This window comes from Papaver somniferum, chromosome 1, assembly GCF_003573695.1.
Source record: "Papaver somniferum cultivar HN1 chromosome 1, ASM357369v1, whole genome shotgun sequence".
In the NCBI taxonomy this organism is placed as follows: Eukaryota; Viridiplantae; Streptophyta; class Magnoliopsida; order Ranunculales; family Papaveraceae; genus Papaver; species Papaver somniferum.
This window is the reverse complement of record NC_039358.1, coordinates 223,410,908-223,431,129: the sequence shown is the minus strand read 5'-3', so window position 1 is coordinate 223,431,129 and position 20,222 is coordinate 223,410,908. Positions and strand designations below refer to the sequence as shown.

The 20,222-nt window shown below is 36.9% G+C and overlaps 1 protein-coding gene and 1 long non-coding RNA gene across 2 annotated transcripts; both read right to left on the bottom strand.

Moving 5' to 3' along the window:
• Positions 1-1,504: 1,504 nt before the first annotated feature.
• Positions 1,505-13,428, bottom strand: LOC113337455. Its single transcript, XM_026583141.1, has 5 exons — positions 12,472-13,428; positions 12,110-12,343; positions 11,386-11,571; positions 10,998-11,072; positions 1,505-1,585 (listed from the first exon to the last, which is right to left on the bottom strand). The coding sequence occupies exons 2-5, from the start codon at positions 12,141-12,143 to the stop codon at positions 1,521-1,523; spliced, it is 360 nt and encodes a 119-aa protein (XP_026438926.1). The 5' UTR covers positions 12,144-12,343; positions 12,472-13,428; the 3' UTR covers positions 1,505-1,520.
• An 847-nt stretch (positions 13,429-14,275) lies between these two features.
• On the bottom strand, positions 14,276-15,719 carry LOC113337451. Its single transcript, XR_003354261.1, has 2 exons — positions 14,773-15,719; positions 14,276-14,658 (listed from the first exon to the last, which is right to left on the bottom strand). It is a non-coding gene; the product is annotated as an uncharacterized LOC113337451 (long non-coding RNA).
• Between the last annotated feature and the right edge of the window lie 4,503 nt (positions 15,720-20,222).

Here is a 20,222-nt window from a genome sequence, read left to right as displayed (position 1 = left end):
ACATTGACAATGAAATATATTGGATGTCGACCAATTCCTTAAACATCCAATATTTTCATTGGTGTCGACCAATTCCTTACACACCAATGTTGGTGTCGACCAATTCCTTACATACCAAAATGAAGGAGCCTATTATATATACCTCAGATGGTAATGTTCATTTCCCAAACAATTCATAAAGTTAAGACAACATTACAATTCCATTCCAAGCAATGAAAAGATTAAAAGAATCAACAGTACTTTCAGAATTTAAAATAAAACTATGCATGGAATACACAATCAGATAATGCATGAATTTGTTAACACATAAACTTTTGTACAGGAAAACAATAATAATCACAAAAGAGCTAAATGTAAATTCCCACCTCTTTTGATGACAAGCCACGCCTACCTCGAGATCTACGATCCACTGGTTCATTCTTTGAATCGATCGTTTTTAATAAAGACTAACTGTTAGTCACACAAGAAATCTAAGAATCCAGCCAAAATAGCTCACACAAGAATCATACAAGTCTATCTAATTGTCCTAAGTCCATTTATGACTTTACACCTTTTCATTCTCTATCTTTAGCATAACTAAGGTTTACTAATAGAATTAGGTTGATTCTATAATCGATTAGCTAAGTCTTATGAATATCTACAACTTTATAGAAGAATCCAAAGGCTAATTCAGACCACAAAGGTCCAATACATCAACCTAAGATAACTAGTCCTAAGCCCAAGTTCTTTAAACAGGCCCATTAACCAACACTACACCAAATTCTGGGATCCGTAACAGGCCAGAGCCGTTACTAAAACAGGTTGTAACGGCTTTTACCTGTTGCAAAAGAAGGTATTAAAAATTTTCGTAACGGCTTTGTTGCCGTTACGAATTTGGGTTGTAACGGCCCTCGTAACATGTGTAAGCCGTTACGAATTTTCCACGTGGAACAGCTACGGGCCGTTACAAACTTTTTTGTAACAACGTGGTCGTAACATCCCCGAACCGTTACTACGTGCCACATTAGTAACATGCAACAGCCGTTACTACGTGGAAGTTTGAAACAACTTACAGCCGTTACAAAATTTTTCGTAACAACAAAAAAATTACTGCCAGTCAACCTTGACCTGGTCAAAATTGGTCAATATATACTAATTTTGACCTGGTCAAGGATGACCGGCAGTTCATATTTTGACGGAAATACTAAATTCAATACCTACATCCACACTCAACAACTATTTCTTCAATCTATTCGTATCACATTCATTCAATTCATTCCAGATTTATACTACAAAAGAACTGAACATATATAAATTACAAAAGAACTGAAATTTCTCTAAGTACCAAACTTTTTGAAATTTCTCTAAGTACCAAACTTTTTTTTTTGTTTGTTTGTTAAGTATCCAAATTTCTAAGGGAATACATAAAAGGTTCCAAACTTCTAAGGGAACACATAAACTTACTAACTGCCTACAAAACTTGAATAACCGCAACTTAAAAATCTTGAAGATGCTTCGCTCTCCACCCTTGCAGCTAAGCTTTATATCCTTTGCAGGCTTGCTTTTGTTGAAAGCTTGGGCATCAGAAAACTCGATGTAGGCAATCCTGCAAAATACAACAGGCTGCATTATTATGACAAGTAAACTGGAAGAAATAATGTTCAAAAAACGCAGTTCACGTAAATGCAAACAAGCAATAATTACATAGGTGTAACATCAATTTGTTTTGTTTTTTAGATGTTGGAAGTAAGGTATACTTACAACAGAAGACATACTAGAAGGGAGAAGTTATTGCTGCAGGGAAGTAAGATAAGTGGAGGAGTACAGAATACGAAATTAGGAAAGGCAACAATACTTAACTAGTTAACTGCAACTAGGTAAGATGAAGCTTCATAACTTGGCACTCTCTTGTCTTTCAGATAGATGTGGGTGGAGCTCAAGAGTCATCCATATGAAATGTGCTAGTGACTAACAAGGATCCTTAAGTAGAGTTGGAAATTAAAATGTATCTTCTCATTTAACAATAGGAAACATTCATGTACCTGCAAATGTCTACATTCTCACTTTTCCGGTCAGCTCGTATTTTAGTTGCAGGAATCCTACACTACACCCCTCATATGATTTCATTATTACTCAACTCATTTTTAGATTTACACTCTTAATTTTATTGATCAATCTTTAAACGTTCTTACAAGAAAAGATAAAGGAATCAAGAATGACCTCTGCTCTAGACTTTCTCTCTCCTATTTACTTGTTTCTTACCCAAAAAAGATCTCTCCTTCCTTTACAACTGAACGACTATTTATAGGGAAATACATAGTGGATGACAACTAATCTGTCCTTTAATTTCGGAAATGACTTGCGATATTCTCGTAACCTTACAAATCTTGATATCGTAAACTCTCTAGTTTTCGCAGGACCATCACATCTTTCTCATGATTTTAACTGACGTCGTTTATTATCTCATTTCTGAAATTATTCGGCGACACTATTGTGTTGTGTTGTTGATAATTTAGCTAAGATATTATTTTTGCGAGATTCTGATCCTACATCTTGCCTCTTCTCATATCTTTTCTGCGAAGTAGATAATGATGTGAGAAATGCCGCAATTGTTCTTCTCTTCATATTCTGCATTTATCACACGTATTCTTTCTTTCATCTGTTTCGTGACACGTCTTTTGTAACCGTTGCTTTTTAACCGCTTATATCTTTCCGTATTAATTGTGTTTATTTTCTCGAGGAAAAATTACCTCTATATATATTATTTCTCACTCTCTTTTTCTTTCTTTTTATTTTCTCTGCAACTTCATCGTTCTTCTGCAAATTCCGTTATTGCAACTTTTCTTCTTTCTTCTTCAATCTTTTTAAGTTATTCTTCATCTTCATACTATTTCTTCTGCAGATCTTCATCGTTCGTAATTTTCTTCGAAATAATCTTCCTGCTACTGTTTTCCATGGATTCATCAAGGTTGGTTTTCTTTTTTCTTATTTATGGGTTTATCTGAAACTGATCTTATTATTGCGTTATTTGATGTTGTTTATGTGATTCCCATACTCTTGTTATTTCAGCAAAAGCGCCTCCAATACTAAATTTACAGTTCAAAACCCTAATGTTCCCAAATCGCAGCATAAGGTTGTTGCGCATAAAGAAAGTCTGCGAATGAGAAGGTAGTAAGAAACATTATCCTTTTCTAATAACAATATTGTTGCCTCTGTTTCTTATCTGGATTGTAATCGCAGGGTGATAAGGATGTCAATAAACCTCTCAAGAAATCTCGCCACCTTAAAACTGTCCCAACTTCCGTTCCATTCCACTTACTCATCTCTTCTAAATATCCTGCGACATCTTCGCAAGATAAACCTTTATCTCCAATTCGCGAAAAAGCTGCCTCAGACTTCATTTCTTCAGTTGACCTTTCAATGATTGAAACCCCCTTGTTGATCCTTCTATGAACCTCTTCTCTTCCTATTGAGAATGTTTCTCAACCTTTTATCACTACCAGTTCTCTACCGGAGTCTCTTCCTCTTTCGAAAGAAACCGTGGAAGGAATAAATATTTCTTTCAAAGTTTTATTTGAAGTCCTGGATGATGGCAAGAAGTCTTCTATTGATCATATCAAGTCTAATGTTTGCGAAATTCTGAGCAAGCATTTAGGTGCTGACAGAATTGCTTCGCAGACAGCTTTGGAAAAAGAATGTAATGCTCTTCGTCTCGAAAATCAAAATCTTCGGAATGTTTTGTTGGATCGTGACAATCTTCGCAAGAAGAATGATGTATTGAGAGGTATGATTTTCTTATCCGTGTCTTCAATTTTCCCTTTTGATGGTTTTATCCTTCCCATATTTAATTATTCTTGAAATCCCTCTTTCGCATGTTAAGCCTTAAACCAGAAACGAATAATGTAGAGATATCAATTTGAATCTGCCGATGAAGAAGCCCGTGTTGATAAAGAAATTTTGATGGATCAATATAACCAATTAGATAACCTCTATTCATATTCCCTTGATCATATAAATAATCTTACCAATGAAAATACCCAATTAGTTCAGAGACAAGATTTATTAAGTAATGAAGTATCTCGTCTTTCTTATTCTTTAACTAAAGATAATTTAGAGATGGAAACTTTATCAAATGAGAATAAAACCTTATCTCAAGAGAGGTGAACTTATTTAAAAAAGATGGCGATATCTTCGCAACAACTTAGCATTCTTCAGAAAGTATGTGATGACCAAGAGCAATCTCTTCGCTCTTTGAGAAATGAACTTAAATAAGTAACATAGTCATCTATCGCTGAAAGAGATACACTCATTCAAGGTAGAATATCTTTAAGTGTAAAGGCGAATCAACTTAAAGAACAATATTCCAAATTAGAAGAATCTTATTCTTCTCTTGCGAAGAAAAATGCCTTTTTTATTTCTAAAGAGAAAAATCTTCAGTCTCGACTTAAAGGTTTAATTGGAGATAAATTTGATGAAGCAATGGACCATTGGGAGAATAGTTGTATGTCCTTGATTCAACATCTTATTTCCCAAAAGGAAGGTAGTCATAATAGTTTGACTGCCTTAACTATCTTTTCTTTGTCATATCTTTATGAGTTCTTCATCTTAATGAAATTTTGTATTCTACCTTTCGCAGAGTCTGAGAAAAATATTCATTCCTCCATTTCTGTTTTGGAGGCTAACTATGATAAAATTCGCAAAGAAAATGCATTGCTCGTCTCTGCCCTTACCGGTTCTCGCGACCGAGCAGAAAGAAGACTTGATTATCTTGCTTATTTTAAGGATATTCAAGATATGAATCATCAGAAAGCATTTCTTCGTCAAGTTCATCTCCGGGCTGAATTCCTTGTAAATGATATTTTATTGTCCAAATCTCTTTCTCCTACATCAATTGAACCTTTGGAAGTAGATGATGATGAAGTTCCTCGTCCTGCTGATAGTGATTATGATTACGAAAGCGGTGCATAGGATAATTTCTTGGAAGATGAAGAAGAAATTCCTTCTAAGGAAGCATCTGTTGGTGTTAATCAAAATGAGAAAGAAATCTCTCCTGAAGAAGTAATTGCTGGCGATAATCAAGGTGCTAGTCAAGGCGAAGATCAGAACCGAAATGAAGGAGAGGCTTGCGATATTGAGAAAATTGGCGAATTATCTTCTTGAATTGTCTTACTTTTATCACTTTTGAGAATAATATTCTTCAACCAACTTTGGAATCAATTTTTCCTTTTAGTATTTTGCTGATGAGAAAGATAATGCTTCTTGTTTATTGATTCCCATACTTGCCTCTCATTATCTTTCTTGCAAAAAATAATCTGTTACGAATACTTATAAGCATTTTGTTTTATCATGTGGTCTTATTTTTCCTTCCTAATTAAAGGTGCTATTATGCCACCTCTTGTCATTGCGACAAAATCGCAGGACGTCCTTTCACTTTCATGCAAAAACCCATTGATCTTGTCTTAACTTTTTCTTTTATATTATGGCCTCTTCAGGAATGTTGCGACAATATGACAGACCTAAATATTCTTGCGAAAATAAATCCCCATGACACTGCCGTCTTGCGACGAAATCGCAGGACGTCTTCGCACTTTCATGCGAAAACCCATTGACCTCGTCTTATCTTTTTCTTTTGTATTATTTCCTCTTCAGGATTGTTGCACAAATATGACAAGCCTTAATACTCTTGCGAATAGATCCTCATGACATTTGCGTCTTAAGACACTTATCAGCTCCCTAATGGAAGGTGCCGCCCTTATCTTCCCCCTGGTTGCCCCTTCGAGGAGGCGTACTTCTACCATACAAGGTTAGCTCCTCCCATCCAGTCTTAACAACAACATGTTGTTTTCGCAACCTCTTATCCCTTTTACCTATAGGGCTTATGGTTACGAGACTGCACCCTAAGTGGGGTTTTCTTCGGGCCGTGTGCAGTATAAGCCAAGACTTGTCAAGAATGGAAAGGTACGCTTCAAACGTCCCTGGCACTCTTGACTCAACCGTGTACCTCGGCGCCTTGATCAGACCTGCACTCCTTCGGAGAGTCCTTATTACCTTAGTCGCCCAACCCAAGTCATATGCTTAAGCTGAGAATCCAAGGTGCCTCTCCCGGATGAGCTTTATTGACCCCAAATCTCAACGACTCAGATTCCGGTGGCGGTGTAGCCTTTCCCTGAGCCATGCAATAGGTACCACCTAATATGATGTACTTTAGGTCTTACGTTTGCCTCTTGCGAAATTTTATTCGCGAATTAGGGTGTACGCCATAAAGGTTCGCCCCTTTCTTTTATGTCATTGTTCTGTGATTATCTCTGCGAAAGTTTCGCACATCATGATCTTGTTTTGATATGAGTATTCTAGCAATTATTCTTTCAGAATCCATAACTTCTCAAAGCTTCTTACGGATAATATCTTTTTAAGTACAAACTGTTCCATGGTCTGTCTAGTCTATGACCAACATCTCTACCTTCTGGATCCATTAATCTATAAGCTCATGTTCCAACTATCTCCTTAATGATGTAAGGTCCATCCCACTTTTTCGCTAATTTTCCACCATTTTCTCGCTGATATATTGGTGTCTCTCGCAGAACTAAATATCCTGGTTGGAATTCGCGTACTTTGACACGTTTATTATATTCTCGGGCTAATCTTCGCTGATAATTCTCCATATGTTGTAAAGATTTTTCTCTTCTTTCTTCTAATTCATCAAGTTTATTTAAGATCAAACCTGCACTAAGATTTTTCTCCCAAGCTTCTCTTTTTGTTGTTAGAATAACAACTTCTGTTGGTAACACCGCTTCAACTCCGTATGTTAAACAAAAAGGTGACATTCCAGTAGCTTCTCTTCTAGTTGTATTATAAGCCCATACTGCATTATGTACTTGTTCGCACCATGCTCTGTGATGTCCTTCCAATATCTAAGCCCCACTTTCCAAAAGGCCACACACTGATTGAAGATGATAACGGTGCTCTAGGTGCATGTATTTTCTTTCCATGACGCTGACAATCTTCGCAGCGCCTTGATATTTGTTTTGCATCTTCGTGCATGTATGGCCAGTAATAGCCTTGCATTTTTTCTCTATGTGCCAAAGATCTTCCCCTGCTATGATTGCCATCATCCCCACTATGTAACATTTTAGCACTTTTTCTCCTTCCTCTCGTGTCAAACATCTGAGTGAAGGTCCGTTAAAGGATTTTCGGTATAGCAGCCCATCTCTTAATTCGTAATTCGTTGCGCGTATTTTTAACTTGTGTGTTTCCAATCTATTTCTTGGCGTTTCTCCTTTCGCCAAATATGCATGAAGTTCCATTCTCCAGTCTGCGATATTTTTCGTTTGTTCTTCTTCTTCATTGTCTATTATCATCACGTCCACTTCCTCTTCTTCTTTATTGATTGACGGTGACAAAAGTGTTTGTATTTTTATGCATCTCACAGTTGGATCTGTCATCATGCTTGAAATGAAAGCAAAAGCGTTTGCGAGTCTGTTATCTTTCCTTGAAATATGCCTCCATTTTATTTTTGGGATTTTCGTTGATAATTCTTCAACGAGCTTCTTGTACTTCTTTAAAGATGGTTCATTTGTAGTATACTCTCATTTTATTTGACGAATAACTAGCTGCGAATCACTAGTGATCCTGACATTTTATAGTTTCATTTCTATTGTGAATTTTAAGGCATGTATCACAACTTCATATTCCGTTTCATTATTAGTGGATGCGAATTCCAATCTGAATGATAAAGCCATCTTTATTCCTTTTGGCGAAATTAAAACAATTCCAACTCCATTTCCTTCTCCATTTGATGATCCATCTACCAATATCTCCCATCTATTTGGTTCTGTTAATAAATCTTTTGGATCTCCGTGTTATTATTTTATATCCATCATTTCTTTTACCGCTTCATCTTCTTCTAAAGGAAATTCTTCCAAGAAATCTGCAACAAATTGTGATTTTGGGGAAGACAAAATTTCATATTTAATATCAAAGTGACCTACTTGTGCATTCCATCTCTCCACTCTTCCCGACCTTTTATAATTCTTCATCACTGATTCAATTGGTATTTTTGTTAATACCTTTATCTTATGTGCTTGAAAATATATGCGAAGCTTAAATGATGCATAAACTAGTGCTAAGATTAACTTCTCAATCTTTGAGTAATTCTTCTCGGCAGTATTAAAAGTTTTGCTAATGTAATAAATGGGTTTCTCCACTCCTGAGTCTAATGCATGCGACGTCGTCGCAAGATAGACCAATAATTCTTCTTCTGGTTCTTCCTTTTGTAAAATAATTGTATTCATAAGATGTTATTTGATCCCTTAAAAAGCTTTTTCACATTCATCAGTCCATTTAAATTTCGCACCCTTCTTGAGTATATCGAAAAAATATTTGCATTTGTCTGATGATCGCGAAATGAATCTCTCCAGCGAAGCTAGAAGCCCATTCAACTTCTGTACATCTTTTATTGTTGCTGGTGTTGACATGTCACGAACTGCTTGCACTTTTATGGATCAACCTGTATTCCTTCCTTTGATACAATGTAGCCTAAAATTTTTCCCGATGCAACTCTAATAGTACACTTCTCAGGATTCAATTTAATGTTATACTTCCGCATTTGTTCAAAAATATCCCTCAGGTCTTGTACACGGTCTTTAGCTTATTTACTCTTTACTAACATGTCATCCACGTATACTTCTAATGTTTTATGTATCCATTTTGCGAACACCTTCTCTACCATTCTTTGGTATGTCGCTCCCGCATTTCGCAAACCAAATGGCATCTTCGTGTAACAATATAAACCTCTAGGGGCGAAGAAAGCAGTATGTTCTTGATCTTCTTCAGCGAGAGGGATTTGGTTATACCATTTGTACCCATCTAAAGACGATACTCTATCGTTTCCCGCTGCGGATTCCACCATTTGAGGAATATCTGGTAACGGAAAGCTATCTTTCGGACAAGCTTTGTTTAAATCAGTGAAATCAATGCAAATCCTGATTCCTTTGTTTTTCTTTGGGACAATGACCATATTCGCTATCCATCCTGGGTATTTAGCTTCTCTTATGATTCCCGCATCAAGCATTTTCTGTAGTTCTTCTTCTATTTGGGAATGGTAAGTTGTTGCAATTTTTCTTATTCTCTGTTTAAATGGTCTCACATTTTTGCTAATCTCCAATTTGTGGCATGCAATTGATGGATCTATTCCCGGTATCTCATCCATGCTTCCTGCGAAAACATCTTTATATTCTCGCAACAGGTTAACAGTTCTTTCTTCTTCTTCCACATCCATTTTGGTTCCAATTCTCAATATTAGAGGTTCTTCTATAGTCCCAACGTTTATTTCTTTTGTTGGTTCTGCGGCAATGTAACTGGGTTTAGGTTCTCCCATTGGTGTTGGTTTTTTTATTGTTTTCACAGGTCCTTCTCCTTCTTCCGAAATTTCGCTGGGTATTCCTTTGCCTTCTTTTGCCCTTATCATATATACTCTAAATTCTCTTCTTTCTTTGCTTCCTTTGCCAACTTTCTGAAAAATTTCTTATTTTTTTGCTTGTCCTTCATAACGCTTTACTTCAATTTGATGACATAACTTCGCATTGTCAACATCTCCTCTGATTTCACCTATTCCATTTGGTTTGGGGAATTTAATACATTGATGCAACGTTGAAACTACAACTTTTATCGCATGTATCCATGGTCTTCCTAATAACATATTATATGGGGATTCCATATCCACCACGCACAGTGTTACGTGTGTTTCGATCTCTCCAAGTGAAATTCGTACCACTATTTCTCCTTTAGGTTTTGTTGTGGATTTTTCAAAGTCGTGAACAAAATATGTTGAATTGGACATTTCTTCATTTTTAAATTCCATTCCCTGGAATGCATGATAACATATTATATCCACTGAACTTCCTGTATCGATTAAAGTTATGTTCAACATTCATTCTCACATGGATTTTGTTGTTGTCTCCTTTTCTTTTCGCGCAATAGGCACTGTAATAACCAATGGAGATGTGTGGTCCAAATTTTCTTTTGGTATTTCTGCCGCCATGAATGTAATTTTTTGCTTTTTCCAATCTTTCAAGGGTGATGTCTTTTCTACCGCCATAACCTTCCTTCCTTCAAAATTTCGTTTATGTATTCTTCCTTTTATGTTTTCATGGAATTCATTAACCATCGTTTTTGTTATCATATTACACTCCAATCTTTTGTCATCTTCATTAATTCTAATCATCTTTCTTTTATTTAATCACTTTCTTGATTTGAACATTCTCAACAACAATCTTCAACTTTCTATCTTGAAGTACCTGTTTCTAGCGCCATTATGTAGTTGCAGGAAATCTTACACTACACCCCTCATATGATTTCATTATTACTCAACTCATTTTTAGATTTACACTCTTAATTTTATTGATCAATCTTTAAACATTCTTACAAGAAAAGATAAAGGAATCAAGAATGACCTCTGCTCTAGACTTTCTCTTTCCCATTTACTTGTTTCTTACCCAAAAAAGATCTCTCCTTCCTTTACAACTGAACAACTATTTATAGGGAAATACATGGTGGATGGCAACTAATTTGTCCTTTTTTTTCTGAAATAACTTGCGATATTCTCGCAACCTTACAAATCTCAATATCGCAAACTCTCTAGTTTTCGCAGGACCATCACATCTTTCTCATGATTTTAACTGACGTCGTTTATTATCTCATTTCTGAAATTATTCTGCGACACTATTGTGTTGTGTTGTTGATAATTTCACTAAGATATTATTGTTCCGAGATTCTGATCCTACACGTATTAAAAAAGTGAAACTTCACAATTTAAAACTGTTGTGGATACCTAATGGGGAAATCTGCGCTTTAGCTAATTCTGAGATACTAGTAATGTTATATCTTTTAGGAATTTCAAGAAATTTTTAAAATGTTTCCTTTCACAAAGCCATTGTGCAAATACTATATTCTGGAATTTTATAAAGAAATATTCTGGACACGTTATACATACAGAGATACAGGAAACCAAAGAAACTCACGGTAAGAAACCCAAAGCGAAGTGCCATGTAGTCGGCTCTGTTGATGGAACTCCAGAATTGCCGGCTGAAGCAAAGCTGCAGAATGTAATAAATTAAAGGCCAGATTAGTTCACTAGTAGGTACCAAAACAGAAAGAGAATTGAGACTGATGCTGATATGATAATCGTTTGGGTATTGTGGATGCAGATTCGCCATCCAAACAGAATTTTGTTTTTTATCCATGGGTTTAACATATGATGGAACACAAAAGTAGTAAGGCAGTGCAAACTCTTCTTACTAGTCCCACTTAAACCTAAAATAGAAATTCATAAATGAAAATGCAAAGTACGGGAGTAGAAAGCAACGAGAATAGGAGGTTTTGAAACACCACTGCCGAAGGAAAAATTACCTCTGTATACATGTGCAAGCTGCTCTTTGGCATGAGGAACGTTGTTGGAACACCACTGCTGAATTGCAAATATGTTATTTGGAAATAAATAGCAATGAATATCTCGAGAAAACATGTACTCGCAGAGCTTCCTATTTGTGACTTTTGAATCCATACAGAAGGAGCGCGAAGTAGAAGAAAGCTCCACTACAATCACAGGTTCATGTTTAGAGATCTGAACCAGATTTGCATTGACAAGCTAATACTGTTACATATTTATCCAGAGTCACTTTCAATGTTACCAATCTTCCTGAAATTTCATGTCAGAAAATGGTTCTAATTCACATAATATACTACATAATGATCTCATTTTGAGAGTTCTTGCTGCTTTGTCTTGCTAGGCTATATCAATATCTCCAAGCTAAGCTATATAAATATCACCAAGCTAAGTTAGATGTGTTGCGTAAAAAACATCCATCGTTACGGCATTAAAGAACAAAGGTACACTCAACTTAAACTGTTCGCAGCAAAAATTATTCAAATCTCTACAAGTAAAAGTGTAAGTGCCTTATCTAAGTTCTTAAACGATTGGAATGTCCACTTTAGAAAGACGGATTACAATAGAAGCTTCTACAGACCGAAATTACATATTAGCAAATATTCATTTAAGGAATTATTTGTCAAACTGATTGCAACAAATTATCGAATACTAAGTGTAACTTTTCATTGATTTGTGAATAATTACCACTCAATGCATTTACGTTGAACATGTACCACATCTGGTCGCGATGCTCAACGTTTTTTTTCTTCGCATCCTGTATGCAAACAATTCGAGAAAGCAAGGACCGTCCTAGCAATTAATAGCAGTAGGCAACTAAAATATTCCAATGAATCTAAAATTATGATATGATAACTGATAAGATGGTTATGCAGCAATTGTTGGGACATCAAAAAGCCTATAGTTTCCTCCAATTGGAACCTATTGATCAAACACGGAAAAACATTAGCATGCAATTTAAACATAACTGTGTCTAGATGAAAAACAAACAAAAAACATGCATTTAATGGTTGCATTTTAAAACAAAAGGTGGAAGGAAAAGGCTGTACCAATTTAGAGAGCAACCTGTAGTGAAGGCAATGCCTGCTTCTACAACATTCTCAGCAAAACCACTGTTTTCTTATCCTTCATATCATCCATCCACCTCACAGAAGCAACTCCACGAATTCCATACTTTCCCTGTCAGTTCAGCTGCAACCCAATCATCCACAACTTTTGAATATTCTCAACCAATTCTACGGTACCATATCCTCAATACCCATTAAACTAACACCATATTCCCTTCCTGTTCTTCCACCAACTTCATGGCATAACAACACCATCATCATTCCTACTTCATAACCATCCCACCTATTCTTCTATCAATCATAACCCATCTGAATCATTCATTCACAAACACCATATTCATCTCAGAAACACATCACAACAACCACATCAGGTCCAAGTCCTCATCATATTATCCATCGAGAGATCAACAGCAAAACTACCATCTCTTCAACTTGAAACCAATCTCAGCTCAAATGCAGCACAACTACCTTCTCTGAATCTTCTCTATAATCAATGTTCAAAACATCGATTCACTTCTCAAACCACCAAACCCAGTCTTCGATTTCTTCTCCTCTATCACTAAATTGAACCTTAAATAAATTTTCAAACCCTAACTTCCTCTCTCTGATTCACTCTAGCCTTTATAACCCGAGTTAATACAACTCCACCATCTCCTCCTTCTGTTATTCAATCCACCAATTCCTCCTTCGATTTTACACAAAGTCAATACTAACTCCAGAAACCCTAATTTGATTTCTTACTGTTTCACCGTTCTTCAATCAATAAGAACCCTAACCAAAATCAAATTCGCAACCTCAATAACACCTTCCTGATCCATTTACTTCTCCAGAATTCTACTTAATTGATATGAACGATTTCTCAGCTCATGCTTTTGAGAAAAAAAAAAAGAAAGAACATCGAAAAAGTAGAAGTTGAGAAGAAAAAAAACGAAGAACAGCGAAAAAAGAAGAAGTTGAGAAGAAAAAACACACGAAGAACAACGAAAATAGAAGAAAAAGAAGAAGAACAAGAAAAGAAATGAGTCTCTTCGACCCTGTTTCTTCTGAGAGATCGAGAGAGCAGAAGAGGAACGATGAATAAGAGAGAGGAAAAGGGGCGATGAGGCGGAAAGAAAGAGATAAGACGTAGTAATGTGGAGTGGGAATAAAATTTAGGGTTTTATGATTGAGATGCATCTCGAGAATAGAATGAAGGGTAGAGATATTAGTTTAGTCATACATGGTGCAAATGAAACGCTTGAAAACGCACATGTGAGTGGCACGCGCACATACTCAAGGTTTTACGACCCAAGTGTGACCAAGCGTGTGAGTCGCACGCCTATAAAAAATTTCGTAACGGCTTGGGCTTGATACGAATTTTATAGAATTTTGTAACGGCAAGAAATTCGTAACATCCATTTGCAACGGCAATTTTGTAACGGCTGTAAAGACGTTACGAATGCCTGTTACGAATCCGAGAATTGGTGTAGTGCAAAGGTCTGGTCCATCTGAGTCAACCAACGTCATTAACGGTCAAACTGGCAGTCACAGATTAACAAACAGTCAATGTCTAAGTCCAGTCAATGGTCAAGGTCAAGGTCAGGTCAAAAGGTTAACTCGGTCAAGGTCCACTGAGTGAAACGGATTCAACTCAGTTTAACAGGGTCAACTCGGCTCAGTCAGATTAACTGAGTCATCTAAACAAAACTGAAACAGACTGAATAAGCTCATTCAGACAGGCCAAGGGTTTTTCTCACATATCTGCAACTCTAACTCTACAACGCTATTCAAGTTCAACTTCAATCTATTCGTTGCAACAATTCATTCATTCATTCAAATTATAACTTAAAATTGATTTACAAAAATAACACCGCCTACCTGCAACAACAGAAGTTGCAAGCTTTCACTGCTAGGACTAACTACAATCCTACAACTCCCATTATCCACCCTCCTTGCCTGCAACTCTTGTTCCATACACAACATTCATACCAACCTACTCTTTTACACAAACAAAAGATTCGTAACCACCAATGTAGCTTCACTCTACATCTCCACCAGCAACTACCAAATCAGTTCACAGCCAAGCCAACTCAACCAACTCCGACTCTAAACTCTGAACTTAGTCAAACATGTACCACCTACAACTTCAGTTCTATTGCTACCACAACTTGCATTCCAAAAATTTAATAGCTGCAAAACAAAATAACACCACATGCAGTTCCGATTACATACACCATCTAACATATATCCATTATCTTTCCCATCAATACCAATTCTCTGTAAATCAGAATAACAGTCACTTACAGTTCTTATTTTTGTTCGTGGCTGACTTAACTCAAACCTCATCTGCAACTCTCATTGTAATTACACTTCACCTGCCACACTATAATCATCATCAACAATTCATACATCCCCATCACTCATATCCCCTGCAACTTCAACTCTAAATTACTAAACTCAGTATCACTAAGTCAGTGCCATCAGCAACACAACACCACCACCAGAGAAGCCACTGCCTTCTCTATCACAGACTCAGAAACCCATTGAAACTCTGTAACTTCAACATAAGTCTAGACCACGAACCACAGTTCCATAACAATCTCTCCATAATCATTTCAATTCTTAGCTTAACAACCATTCTATAAATTCAACAACTTGAAATAATTAACTTATCTAAAATCACAGAGAAGATTAATTACCTCAGATTAATTCTGCTCCAGCACCAACCAATTCCAAACTCATAATATTTCCATCACCCTCTTATAATCATAATCAAACCCAAAATATGTTAACAACTTCGGTCACGATCTCTAATCGATCTCAGCTTCAAAATCAAACCTTAACTCTTAATTCGAAACAAACCCATCTCCATACAGACCTCTAAACCTTCAATTCATCTTCCTTAGCTTTTCTCACAAACCCTAATTCAATCTCTGAGAAACCCTAACTCTTTGATCATCTCCAAAACAACTTCATAACTTCAATCAAACAGCGACCTAGTCGTTCTTCATCCAACAACCACTCAAATCCATCTTTAATTGCTCAATTCTTCTATGAAGAAACCCAAGCTAAAACCCTATCTTCCTGATTAAAGTAACAACTCTATATTCTCCTTCCCGTGTTAAATTAACACCAGCAATAACACCTTCAATCAGTTCTTAAAGTTTCCCCTAAGTTTTCCTTTCAATTTCATAACATCAGAATCATCACTCAAAATCGCCAGAGCAGAGGGAGAAGGAAAACAAAGAAGAAGAGAGAGAAAGAAGAAAGGAGAAACTAAATTCTTCAAACGATTCAGCTGAAGATAAGGCCGACCAGATTTACTAAGGGCAAATGTCCAAACGATAAGGGAAGCCAGGCGGTTTATAGCAAAATGACTAATTTTCCCTTCACATAAAACTGATAATATCTTCTTCATCCAATATCCGATTGACACGTTCGAGTAGTCCATTCCGCGTAATCTTTCAAGATCTATCCAGCGATACTAGTTTCGTATATAAATCGTTGTTAGGTTAATTTCTATTAATTATCGTTCATGTTAAACTAATCGAGTTATTATCGGCTAAATCGACACTTGACCGGTCTAATAGTGTTGACGAGCTTGGGGGTCTTTACAATAATCCTCGATGTTGGGTTCGTAAGTGTGAAAGATTTTTTCATCTGAAAGCCATACCAGAACATCAAAAAATTGAGGTAGCTGTTATACATCGAGAGGGTAAAGCTGACTCATGGTTTCATGATTTTCAAATGGGTAAAGATACTATCTCTTAGTCTGATTTTTCTTCATCCTTATATGTGAACGTTTTGAGGATATGGCTAGTGAGAATTTTGTGGGATGTTTTAACAAATTATCCCAAACGACTACAATTGAGGAATTTTTTGAAAGATTTGATCCCCTTAAAACCCTCATGCTTTTAAACAATCCCAACCTCAAAGAAGATTATCTTGTAATAACTTTTTAGGTGGGTAAAAGAATATATTCGTTTTGCTGTGGAGATGCACAAACCAACAACACTGTCACAGACCTTTTACCTAGCACGCCTACAACAGAGTTCACTCAATTTTCAACCACCCAAATCCTCTTTTTACAAACCACCTACCACAACCACATATTTTAACAAGTTTTCACTCACACCACAACAGCCTACTACATTATCATCTCCACCAACCACTCATGTCTCTATCACAACTCCATCTACCACCCAACCAACCAAGTGTTTGTACGTTCCACCACCCATACGGTGTTTATCCAGAGAACAACAAGAAAAATGCATAGCTCAGGGACTCTGTTATAATCGTGATGAAAAGTATACTCCTGGCCATCGTTGCAATTCACAATACTTGTTCATGGTCCTTACTGAAGAGGAGCCAACAGATTCTACTCAATCCTCAACTCCTACAGGGGACTCTGAATCCTTATTGGAGTTAGATATATAAATTCCTTTGCATGCTCTTACAGGTACAAAAAGTGCTGATTCAATAAGAGTTCCACGATTTGTGAAGAATCATGTTGTCACCATCCTCATAGATACAATAAGCACTCACAACTTCATTGATTATGCTCTTGTCAATCAATTAGGTTGTGACGTTCAACCAACAACACACATGCTTGTGACAGTGGAAAATGGTATTAGAACAACAAGTACTGGAGTATGCCATAACCTCTAGTGGAAAATGCAGGAGCAAGAATTTTTTGGAGACTTAAGACAACTTCTACTTAGTAGTTGTGATATAGTCTTAGGAGCAGATTGGCTTAGCACTTTGGGAGATGTAACTTTCAACTTGTCCAAACTTTCAATTTCATTCTTCCATAATAATCAACTCATTTCCTTTCAAGGTTCTACATCTAAGCTATCAATCATGATGATGAGTGGAAGTGCAATGAGGAGATTATTGAAGAAGAATACACCTGCATTAGTGGGATAATTTTTTCATATCACAACTACACCTACACCTACTAAAGTTCCATCTGAAGTACTTCACCTTCTTGAGGAATTTAAGGATGTGTTTGCTGAACCCACCCAACTTCGTCCTCAAATAAGTTTGGATCACAAAGTTCAGTTGAAACCCAATGCTCCTCCAGTCTCTCTCAGGCCATACAAATGCCATATGTGCAAAAATCAGTTGTGGAATCATTGGTGGAGAACATGATACAAGAGGGTATCATTCAAGACATCCAAAGTCCTTTTGCTTATCCTATACTTCTTGTGAAGAAAAAAGAAAATACTTGGAGATTCTGTGTATATTACAGGAATCTCAATAAAATCACAGTCAAAGATAAGTTTCCAATTCCAATTATTGATGAATTACATGGTGTCATCTTTACAAAATTAGATTTAAGGTCTAGCTACTATCAAATTAGAATGTACTTTCCATATATTCATAAAACAACATTTAGGACACACCACGACCATTATGAGTTCAAAGTTATGCCATTTGGCTTAACTAATGCACCTGCAACATTCCAAGCTTTAATGAACTTAGTTTTTGGTCCATATCTCAGAAAATTTGTTTTAGTTTTCTTTTATGACATTTTAATCTATAGCAAAAACATTCAGGAGCATATTCAACACCTCTCTTTGGTCCTTTCCTTACTCAGACAACACCATCTTGTTGCAAAGCTCTTTAAATGCACTTTTGCACAACCTTCTCTGCAATATTTGGGTCACATCATTACTGCCCAAGGAGTAGCTACTGATCCAGAGAAGATTCAATGTATGCAAGCATGACATGTGCCCACTAACCTGAAGCAATTGAGAGGGTTTCTAGGCCTAACTGGATACTATAGAAAATTCATTAGAGGCTATGGATCCATTTGGAAACCTCTTACTGATATGTTAAAGAAGAATGCATTTTACTGGTTCCCTGGAGCTTTAGATGCCTTCCACAATCTCAAAGCTGCTATGTGCTCTACACCATGTGTTAGCATTACCTGATTTCTCCAAGCCATTTATTGTAGAATCTGATGCTTGTACTCATGGAATTGGTGCATTACTTATGCAAGAAGGAAGAGCTAAAGCATTTTTCAGTAAGCCTTTTGGTCCTAAGGCTCTGGGATTATCTACATATGAGAAAGAACTCCTAGTTGTAGTTATGGCAGTCACAAGAGGAAGACATTACTTCTTAGGCTACCATTTCTTCATTAACACTGACCAACAGAGCATAAAGTATTTCATGGATCGGAAAATCACTACAGTTTTGCAGCAAAAATGGTTGGTAAAATTATTGGGATTTGATTACACAATCCAGTACAAAAAGGGTGTGGATAATAAAGCTGCAGATGCCCTTTCCAGACTTCCATCCACCACTGCATCAACAAGCTGCAATCCTTAGCACTTTCAATTCCTACTTGGGAACATGGAGTCATACAAAGCTATGCAGATGACCAGGTGGCCACCACAATCATTCCTCAACTTTTACTTGACTCCACTGTTGTCCCTCACTACACCTACTCAGAAGATATTCTCAGATATAAGGGCAGACTCTATGTGGGAGAGAGCAATGGCCTCAGAAAGAAGATCTTAGAGTCTATCCATTCTTCATCTGCGGGAGGTCACTCAGGAGTGCAAGGTAGTTACCAAAGATCCAAAAGCTACTTCTACTGGAAATGATTAAGGAAAGACACCACGCTCCTTGTCAGCCATTGTGATACTTGCCAAAGAAATAAGGGAGAACATGCGCACCCAGCATGTCTCCTTAAGCCTCTTCCAATTCCATCCCAATCTTGGCAGCACATTTCCATGAATTTCATAGAGGGACTCCCTAAATCCAATAAGAAGGATGTAGTTATGATAATTGTGGATAGACTTAATTACTAAATATGCCCATTTCATTCTTCTAACTCACCCATATGTATATCTTATTGTGGCTCAAGAATTCCTGCACAACATCTTCAAGCTACATGGGTTACCATCTTCTATTGTCTCAGATAGAGACAAAGTGTTCACCAACACATTCTGGCAAGAGATTTTTAGATCCTTGGGCACAAGACTGCACACGAGTACTTCCTACCATCCACAGACAGATGGTCAAACTGAAATAGTAAATGATTGCTTGGAAGGATACTTAAGATGCATCATAGGGCATAAACCAAAAAACTGGAGCAGATGGCTCTCTTTGGCTAAATGGTGGTACAACACCAATTACCACTCCAACTTGAAGATGGCTCCTTTTACTACCTTGTATGGATATAGACCTCCTCACATGGCATTCCCTGTGGAGGTCACCACTTCAGTATGTGGTTCAAGACTATCTTAAGGAGAGAAATGCCATGCTAGACATCCTCACGGAATCTCTCCCCAAGTCTCAAGAAAGAATGAAACTTTTTCCTGATAGATTGAGGAAAAGTAGATCATTTGAAGTTGGTGATCAGGTTTACCTCAAGCTGCAGCCTTACAGGAAATCTTCCATGGAAATTAGGAGCAACTTGAAACTTTCTGCTAGATATTTTTGGCCTTATCATGTGATACAGAAGATTGGAGAAGTTGCTTACAAACTATTCCTTCTAGCTGAGTCCAAGATTCACCCTGTATTCCATGTCTCTCAACTGAAGAAGAAGATAGGTGCCGCTGCAATTTTTTCCACTACATTGCCATCCACTGATGCAGAAGGTGAAATTGTTCTCACACCTGTTGCAGCTCTAGCTTTTCGTCAAATTTTCGACATGGCCAACCAGTCTCTGAGGTGCTTATTCAATGGTCACATACATCTCCAGCTGATGCCACTTGGGAGGATGTTGCGAACGTTGAAGCAAA